This window comes from Corticium candelabrum, chromosome 2 (assembly GCF_963422355.1).
Source record: "Corticium candelabrum chromosome 2, ooCorCand1.1, whole genome shotgun sequence".
Taxonomy (NCBI): Eukaryota; Metazoa; Porifera; class Homoscleromorpha; order Homosclerophorida; family Plakinidae; genus Corticium; species Corticium candelabrum.
Genome location: NC_085086.1, coordinates 1,279,136 through 1,287,320, shown reverse-complemented (window position 1 = coordinate 1,287,320; position 8,185 = coordinate 1,279,136). Strand labels below are relative to the sequence as shown.

Here is an 8,185-nt window from a genome sequence, read left to right as displayed (position 1 = left end):
AGTCAAAGACATTTTTGCTGGAAAAATCTCAGAGCAGCGATGGGTAGCTATGACGGGTCACAAGTAGTAGCAGATAATGCAGGCCAAGCCCTAAAATAAACAACGACCCTTAATGCAGCGAATATCCAACTACCACTCCCAAAATTCAGGGCAGAACACTGGCCTTGGGTAATTACCTAACACCAATACGGGAAGTGGTTGTTTGTGACACAGACCAAAGTCAACTTCTTGAACTGTGTGACATCCTACAGACCTGCATATACTTGCATGGTGTCCATTCCAACAATAAATGCAGTGTCGGAAAATTACAAGATCTTGGTATCCTGGGCACTTACAAACATGAAAATGATACCTCCCCCCCCCCGAAGGGAACGCACGTGAGGAGGTGGAGACACTGATGCATTCTAACAGCCAGGATGATGCTTAAATACGTTGGAACAAGCAGCGTTCCAAATATTACATATGCAGACTCCACCCCAGTCTGACATGGCCCATCCTATTCTAGCTAAAGAGTAGATATAATCACCTTAATTGCATTCCTTAGAAGACATTAGACAGCCAATTAGTTCTCAATGACATCTCCAGAGTCACAAGCGAACTCAATTCAGAGCTTTAGGAGACATCTGCACCTACTTTTGGCAGTAGCATTTCTGCAGCTGTTCTAGAATGCCATCACAAGCTTGTAAATGAGTGTTTACATTGTGTTTAGCAGACGTCATTAATTAAGTAGTTACACTATTCAATTTCCTATTTTCTCCACTAGACAGCCCAAACTGACGAAGTCCACACCCACAATTCCCACACTGCACCTATTGTTCGAATGGACTCATTAAGTATCATAATGTAGCCTGTCGATCTAACTGTCTCTCAATATGACATTTCCCTCACTTTGCTGTTCCAAAACAACATTCTGCTTCTTCAATGCCTCGATATCCTTTTCGTGTTCTTGCGTCTTCTTCCGCAGTGTCTCAATATATGCAGTCGCTTTATTCAGAACCTGACCACGTGACGCCTGTTTACACAAAGTCGCTAACGCGCGTTACATAACATAGACATCTCGGTTCCAACCTTCTCTCCTGCGATTTCTGGGATAGCGTCCCGCAAGCTAACGAAACTGTCTTTGATGTGGTCTCTCCGTTTTCTCTCTAAAGCGTTATGGTGAGCTCGTCTGTCAGTGCCCTTTGTAAAAGTAAAAACCATATCAGAAGTCAGAATTGAGTTGTCGGTAAAGAAATTGTACATCGTCGTCATAAACTATATCAACGACTTCCCGGTCGTCTTCGTAATCGCTCATGTCACGCTGGTGTCGATTTGAGTCTGCGCATTCTAACCATGTGCTGTGAACACGTGACCTCTGCACGTGACGTGCTTGAGTAGTTTGGCAACAAATGTTACCACATGTTTCGTAATTAATTAGTTGTCGGAGTTTCAAATATTTGAATGAAAAATTAATTTAGCGATAACCACAAAAATTTGTAAGGGTCACGTGACCTAGTTTTGTCGGTTTGCTTGTCTTTCTTTCTAAAGTCCGCTTGTCTTGTCTGCGTGGCTGTCTGTCTGTGTCTCTGTCTGTGTGCCTGTCTCTCTGACTGCTTGACAGTTTGTTTGTATGTTATCTGTCCGTCGTTGATCACTTTAATTTGTTTCTCATTTCCTTTCACTTCATTTGTGTGTTGCTGTCTGTCTGCTTGTTGTTTTGTGTCTATTTTGTTAGATTGTTTATCTCTTTGTTATCGTTTGTTTCTTTCCATTTTTGAAGAATTTTAGTACAAAAGTCTTTGTAGTCAGTGATCATCATTAGCATACATCTTTTGTTTACATTAATTAGAAAGCATTCAACACTACTGTGGACAATTTTTCTAGTTGTTTAGCTAATACCGTGTTTACACAAAAGACCAGAGCCATGCCAGGTACTGTCGAACTGGTGAGTAGCAACTGTTAATGTACTAATATTTTACAAATTAAATAAATTTTTTAAATTTAGAGACATTAGCATAAAATGTTTGCGATTTTTTTAGTTTTTTGCCCAATATTTTTCTGGACTTCGAGGCACATAAGTCTGCAAATGTACACACGTAAAGGCAGACCTGCCAACCTAATTGAATCAAAATGCGTGAGTTTGCAAGGAGAATGCGAGTTTAAAATTTTGGGGACACGACTACAATAGCATTCATATCAATAAATTTATATGTTATAAGTGTTAAATAATATATAAATAATACATAATTATCAGAATATAAATATTTGCATGCCCGGAAAGAGTAGAAGCCATTTTTATTATAGTGCAACAAATTTAGTATACACACTGAACTGATTCACTAATGTGCCTATAGTTAGCGACACGCAGCAACAACACCAATTACTAGACATAATAGATAATTAAATTTTATTGATTTTACTCTGTCAACAGCTGTTATGAATATTTTAAATTAAATTGAAATTAAATTGAAATTAAATTGAAATTAAATCGAAATTAAATTGAAATTAAATCGAAATTAAATCAAAATTAAATCGAAATTAAATCGAAATTAAATCGAAAGTAAATCGAAAGTAAATCGAAATTAAATCGAAATGAAATCGAAATTAAATCGAAATTAAATCAAAATTAAATCGAAAGTAAGTCGAAAGTAAGTCGAAAGTAAATCGAACTTAAATCGAAAGTAAATCGAAAGTAAATTAAAAGTAAATTGAAAGTAAGTCGAAAGTAAATCGAAAGTAAATCGAAAGTAAATCGAAAGTAAATCGAAATTAAATCGAATTTAAATCGAAATGAAATCGAAAGTAAATCGAAAGTAAATCGAAATTAAATCGAAATTAAATCGAAATTAAATCGAAAGTAAATCGAAAGTAAATCGAAATTAAATCGAAATGAAATCGAAATTAAATCAAAATTAAATCGAAAGTAAGTCGAAAGTAAGTCGAAAGTAAATCGAACTTAAATCGAAAGTAAATCGAAAGTAAATTGAAAGTAAATTGAAAGTAAATTGAAAGTAAGTCGAAAGTAAATCGAAAGTAAATCGAAAGTAAATTGAAAGTAAATTGAAAGTAAATTGAAAGTAAGTCGAAAGTAAATCGAAAGTAAATCGAAAGTAAATCGAAAGTAAATCGAAATTAAATCGAATTTAAATCGAAATGAAATCGAAAGTAAATCGAAAGTAAATCGAAATTAAATCGAAATTAAATCGAAAGTAAATTGAAAGTAAATTGAAAGTAAATTGAAATTAAATTAAAATTAAATTAAAATTAAGTTAAAATTAAATTAAATTGAAATTAAATTAACATTAAGTCAATATTAAATCAAAATTGAATTAAAATTAAAATTAAAATTAAAATTAAAAGAAAAGAATTAACATGAAATCGGTTTACAGTACGTACCAAATTCCTTATTGCAAATGATACGCGCACAAAGAGAGCTGAAACAGTAAAAGCAAGGCGAAGTCTAGCTAACATTTATATAAACTAAGTAAACGTCACAAGGTATGTTGGATATGCCCTGTTGTCTTTGTAACAGCTGATATAGATAATATGATCTCCTTGTTTGCCCGTCGTCGAGTCGTACCTGTCCGTCAGACTTGCCACAGGATTAATGACCGGAGGTTCAATCATGTCTTCCGTTCCAACAGTAGACATTCCAAGCAGGACGTCGCAGTACAACAATTTTATCTCATTGTTTGAATCAACTCTGGAGTACTTAGGATCACATGAGTAAGCAGCGTTGTTTGCAAAGTAAATACCGGATCCGTAATATTTTGCTAATAATTAGAAAGTAGACAACAATATTAGACATAATAATAAATATTGCTAAACATACCATTTGCTTTTCCTGAGTAAGACCTGTTAAATCCATTGGTTATTATATGCTCAATCGTCTCAGCGTCTGTTCCATGCCATCCTTGCACTTGTAGTACAGCTTTTCCCGACACAATTTCTTTACTACGCGTTTTCGCAATGTACCGTTTTTCATTGAGATAGCTTCTGTACATTTTGGGATTCTGAATACGCTCTAGAGACGTTATGCTCCCTGTACCACCGGTAGATGTAAATGCATCACTGACGTTTCTAAATTCTCTGTCAGTTCGATCGAGTTTGTACTTGTACAGTGGATAGTCGTGACCACGGCCTTCTGGATCAGTCCAACATAATGGAAGATCTGCACCTAAACGTTAGTTATGCAATTAAAATTTACGCATGCGTGCTCTAAGAATTGCTGCATTGCTTGTTATAACGTTGTGTGTGTGTGTGTGTGTGTGTGTGTGTGTGTGTGTGTGTGTGTGTGTGTGTGTGTGTGTGCGCGTGTGTGTGTGTGTGTGTCTGTGTGTGTGTGTGTGTGTGTGTGTGTGTGTGCGTGTGCGCGCGTGTGTGTGCGTGTGTGCGTGTGCGCGCGTGTGTGTGCGTGTGTGCGTGCGTGTGTGTGTGTGCGTGCGTGTGTGTGTGTGTGCGTGCGTGTGTGTGTGCGTGCGTGTGTGTGTGTGTGTGTGTGTGTGTGTGTGTGTGTGTGCGTGTGTGTATCTGCGAGTGTGTATATGTGAGTGCGTGTGCATGCATTTGTGTGTACGTGTGTGTGACTTACTAGTGTCTGTATTTCTCAATTCCCTTTTGACTTCTCTTACTGCTTTTCCAATTCCCTTTTGAACCCCTTTCGAAATTTCGACTTTGTATTTTCTACCGCTTGCGGTAATATCTACGATTCTCTCACCAGCTTGTCGTGCGTTCTCTAATGCCACAGTCGCTTCTCGCGTGTATTCCTTAAATGACTCGTCGTCGTCCTTCCATGACCAGGAAACGGCTTCCATAATTTTGTCTTTTGTATATGTTTCAAACTCGTCTTTTAAAGCTAGATTTAAACGACGGAAAACATCTGTGGACAATCTGACAATGTCGTCCTCAAGTCCAGAAAACATCACTTTGACAGCAGCCTCGTTAGCATCTAGAAAGTGGTAGACTGTAAAGACATCTCATGTACATTACATGTTTAATTAGATAGATACTATACACTGTACGTACCTTAGTCAATTTCAACGCTCTATCGCTCCCATGACGGATAGAGCTACGAGTTCAGCTAAGGAACTGAAAACAAGACGACGTGCAACCAATTTCCTTCTGCACATTCTGCAGGGCTACACAATAACGCGCGTGTACACACGAGTTTACCACGTGCCCTAGTGGGAGCGCACGCTAGAAGTCCAGAGCGACTTTTACCAGACATCTAGCGAAGGTCCTCGGTGTACAAACCAAAACCGCCAAAACTGAAGAACACAAACATTGACATAATAATAGAACAGCTAAATTTCATGTGCATCAACCAAAGTTTGAAGTGATCTGAGCTTCTTCAGGTCTCAGACAGCTGCCAGACTGTTCAGCATGCCGCACCTGAAGGTCTGGGTACGAGAGCATTAGATATCCCGGATAACTCTAAAGGTCAAGACGATGGAGACTTCCTAGACTGTACAGTACTGTACATTACTATTTCCAGTTGGACTCGTTTATGCATCTTACGTCAAGCTACGATTATTTGACATTTTATGGAGGTGAAGACCAAGAAACGGCTAACGAACGCAGCAACAGGAATATTTTTTCTTCTGGGAGGAATAGAATACGCTGTCATAATTCCGACTCTTTTCTCCTACATTGAGAGCCTCGACGGAAACGAATCGTTTTACGGCCTGACGTATGCTTCATTTTCCATATCTGGACTCTTTGCAGGTCTGGTGTTTGGTCACGTGACAGACAGGATGAGAAAAACCAAGTTGTGCATAGTGGCTGCGAACACTTTCGAGATTGGAGGAAATATTATGTATTTTATAGGAAAATCGAAGTACATGTTACTTGGAGGCAGACTGGTGTCTGGAATTGGAACTGGTGCTGGAGCATCGATTTTCGCACAGTTGGCATGGACAAGTACGGAAAAGGAGCGTACTTCGGTCTTCTCTATTGCCTTAGCTTTGAGGCAATTTGGCTTATTCATAGGCCCAGGACTGAATATTTTTCTAGAGAAAATTCATTTCCAAGTTGGTCCATTTCCGGTAAACAAGTTCTCGGCTCCTGGCATTTTTATGGCAACAATGTGGTGCATATTGCAAGTCATAATGATTTTTATGTATTTTGATCTTCCTTCTATCCATGAGGTCGGGTCAGCATATAACCATATGACAAAACAGAATCAAGAACAATACAAAAGTGAATCTGATGATTACACCACAACCTCTACTCAATCAGGCAAAACTGTAGAAAAAGAAATTTTGAGTGTAAGACGTTCAGTTGCAAGCATTCAGGCAGTAAGCACCAACGACGAAAACAGCTGTACAAGTGGAGATACGACGTATCACATTCCCAGTGTGGAAACACATGTCATCAGAAGAGGATGGAGCAGATATGTTGACGAGTATATTCGCGAGGAGATTGTGTTGCTGCTTGGTTTCCAGTTTATTCTTTTTTTCAATCAGTGTACTCTTGAGAGTCTAGTTGTTCCTTTGACTACAAGGATTCTAGGATGGAGCTCAATTGACAATAGCTTTTTCTTCTGTGGTGCATCAGTCTTAGCCATCACCATATTTTTTGCTGTTAAATCTCTGAGTAAAAGACTAGCTGATCGATGGATTATTGTCATCGGTCTCCTATTTGAGACCACAGCCACATGTTATCTTACAGTTTTTATGCCGGTTATGAAACCACTAGTTGATATCACTAAGAATACAGTGATAGTAGTGGTTGGTTGTGCGTTGACAATCATAGGTTTGCCATGTTTTATGGTCGGCTCTGTCTCATTGCTCTCTAAATTGACATCAATGAAAATGCAAGGAATGACTCAGGGTATTCGTCGAGTAGTCACAGGTTTGGGAACCATAATGGGACCCATGTGGGCGTCATCGTTTCTAAAAAGGATGTATGTGATGTTTGGTGTGATGCTGAGTCTGCAAGCACTGTTGATTGTACTGACGATCAGCTCATTTCAGAAATTGAAAGTTAAGTCTGCAGACAGAGGAACAGAAAGTGATGAGGAGGCAGCAAAGCCATTGTTGGCAGACAATAATTAGTTTGCACAATTAATATTTGTTATATTAATGTGTTGACTAAATTGGTATGACTATGGGATTTGTTTATCACTATTACTGAAATCATTTTATATAAATTGCACATGTTTCTGGAAGTGAAACTGAATGGATGTAAGTTATAATTATACACTCAGAGTTTTCCATGCTACTTTCATATTTACGCTCAACGTTTATGAATTTTAGTCTTATTTTTAATCAGTACCATTTAAGATGAAATATTGGCGTGGAATTTTTTGGGTTGACATATTTCCCAGCGAGCGCCAATACCAAATTCGTCATTTACAAATTGACCACAATCGAAATTGCAAATTGGGATATTTGTAAGCTGATGAAGTCATTACCCACAGGCATCATGGCAATGTGGCGGTACACCACGTGGATCGTTGGGTGTTGATAACCCCCCTCGGCACGGAACCACTCTGGACCTGAGGCACAACCTGCTCGGCACTCGAACGGAGCCAGATTTCTCCATCCACGTTTTAGACCCTTACTAGAGGTCTGACATACTAACTAGAGGCTCAGCTGGCAGGGTAACTTCTAGCTATCTGTATAGTTTCTTTTTCTAGGCGTTCTACTAGCAAGAAGAATTACTTTGTTGGACAGTTGCCGCGGTAAACAAACTGGTGCAATGAAACAGAAGAATGAGCCTAACTAATAGTAATATGCCTAACTAATATAGTATTCTGCATGTGTACGGCAATTGAGAAAAGTCATTCTGCTAGCTAACTTAGCAGCTTGAAATGCCGTTGTTATTCTCCTATGCGTAGGAACGACGGGCGCCAGGTCACTTTATGGTCATCTTGAAATGACCCACAAGTGGAAAAACATGCATAGGAAGAGCTCCCGTTACAGCATCCACGTCGTCCTCAATTAATTAATTAATATAAGGAAAGTTACATACTACTATACTTTAATATAAATATGGCAACCCCGTTATATTTCTATGTTTCTCGTCACTTTAGTGTACAAAATAGAATGAATGCGGGTGCCTGCGGAAAAAAACGCAAAAAGGAAAATGTCCCGAAGAAACAAGGTAAGCAGGTCGTAAGTGGCCCCAGTACGAATTCATCTAGTAGCTTACATCACCAACATGCCAATATGTTTTGTGCATCAATTTCTTAGCATACCGTCAA

At 38.5% G+C, this 8,185-nt stretch overlaps 3 protein-coding genes across 3 annotated transcripts; 1 reads left to right on the top strand and 2 right to left on the bottom strand.

Annotated features, from left to right (window-relative positions):
• Positions 1 to 748: 748 nt before the first annotated feature.
• Positions 749 to 1,334, bottom strand: LOC134198515 (protein max-like). The gene is made up of 3 exons (XM_062667926.1): positions 1,241 to 1,334; positions 1,069 to 1,179; positions 749 to 1,012 (listed from the first exon to the last, which is right to left on the bottom strand). Exons 1-3 carry the CDS (start codon positions 1,292 to 1,294, stop codon positions 857 to 859), a joined length of 321 nt encoding a protein of 106 aa, XP_062523910.1. The 5' UTR covers positions 1,295 to 1,334; the 3' UTR covers positions 749 to 856.
• A 2,125-nt stretch (positions 1,335 to 3,459) lies between these two features.
• LOC134198317 (protein mono-ADP-ribosyltransferase PARP14-like) lies at positions 3,460 to 4,901 on the bottom strand. The gene is made up of 3 exons (XM_062667685.1): positions 4,571 to 4,901; positions 3,812 to 4,156; positions 3,460 to 3,752 (listed from the first exon to the last, which is right to left on the bottom strand). The coding sequence occupies exons 1-3, from the start codon at positions 4,899 to 4,901 to the stop codon at positions 3,460 to 3,462; spliced, it is 969 nt and encodes a 322-aa protein (XP_062523669.1).
• Positions 4,902 to 5,418: 517 nt separating this feature from the next.
• LOC134198485 (uncharacterized) lies at positions 5,419 to 7,200 on the top strand. The gene has a single exon (XM_062667894.1). The coding sequence runs from the start codon at positions 5,523 to 5,525 to the stop codon at positions 7,032 to 7,034; it is 1,512 nt and encodes a 503-aa protein (XP_062523878.1). The 5' UTR covers positions 5,419 to 5,522; the 3' UTR covers positions 7,035 to 7,200.
• The last annotated feature ends 985 nt before the right edge of the window (positions 7,201 to 8,185 follow it).

Bases quoted from the DNA above. Each gene is read 5' to 3' on its own strand.
- LOC134198515 (XM_062667926.1), bottom strand. From the start codon at position 1,294: ATGAGCGATTACGAAGACGACCGGGAAGTCGTTGATATAGTTTATGAC. The intron at 1,180-1,240 runs GTACAATTTCTT...ACTTTTACAAAG, and splicing joins ATATAGTTTATGACGACGAT to GGCACTGACAGACGAGCTCA. The intron at 1,013-1,068 runs GTTGGAACCGAG...TTGTGTAAACAG, and splicing joins CAGAAATCGCAGGAGAGAAG to GCGTCACGTGGTCAGGTTCT.
- LOC134198317 (XM_062667685.1), bottom strand. From the start codon at position 4,901: ATGTTTTCTGGACTTGAGGACGACATTGTCAGATTGTCCACAGATGTT. The intron at 4,157-4,570 runs GTAAGTCACACA...ACTAACGTTTAG, and splicing joins ATTGAGAAATACAGACACTA to GTGCAGATCTTCCATTATGT. The intron at 3,753-3,811 runs GTATGTTTAGCA...TCTAATTATTAG, and splicing joins TTACTCAGGAAAAGCAAATG to CAAAATATTACGGATCCGGT.
- LOC134198485 (XM_062667894.1), top strand. From the start codon at position 5,523: ATGGAGGTGAAGACCAAGAAACGGCTAACGAACGCAGCAACAGGAATA.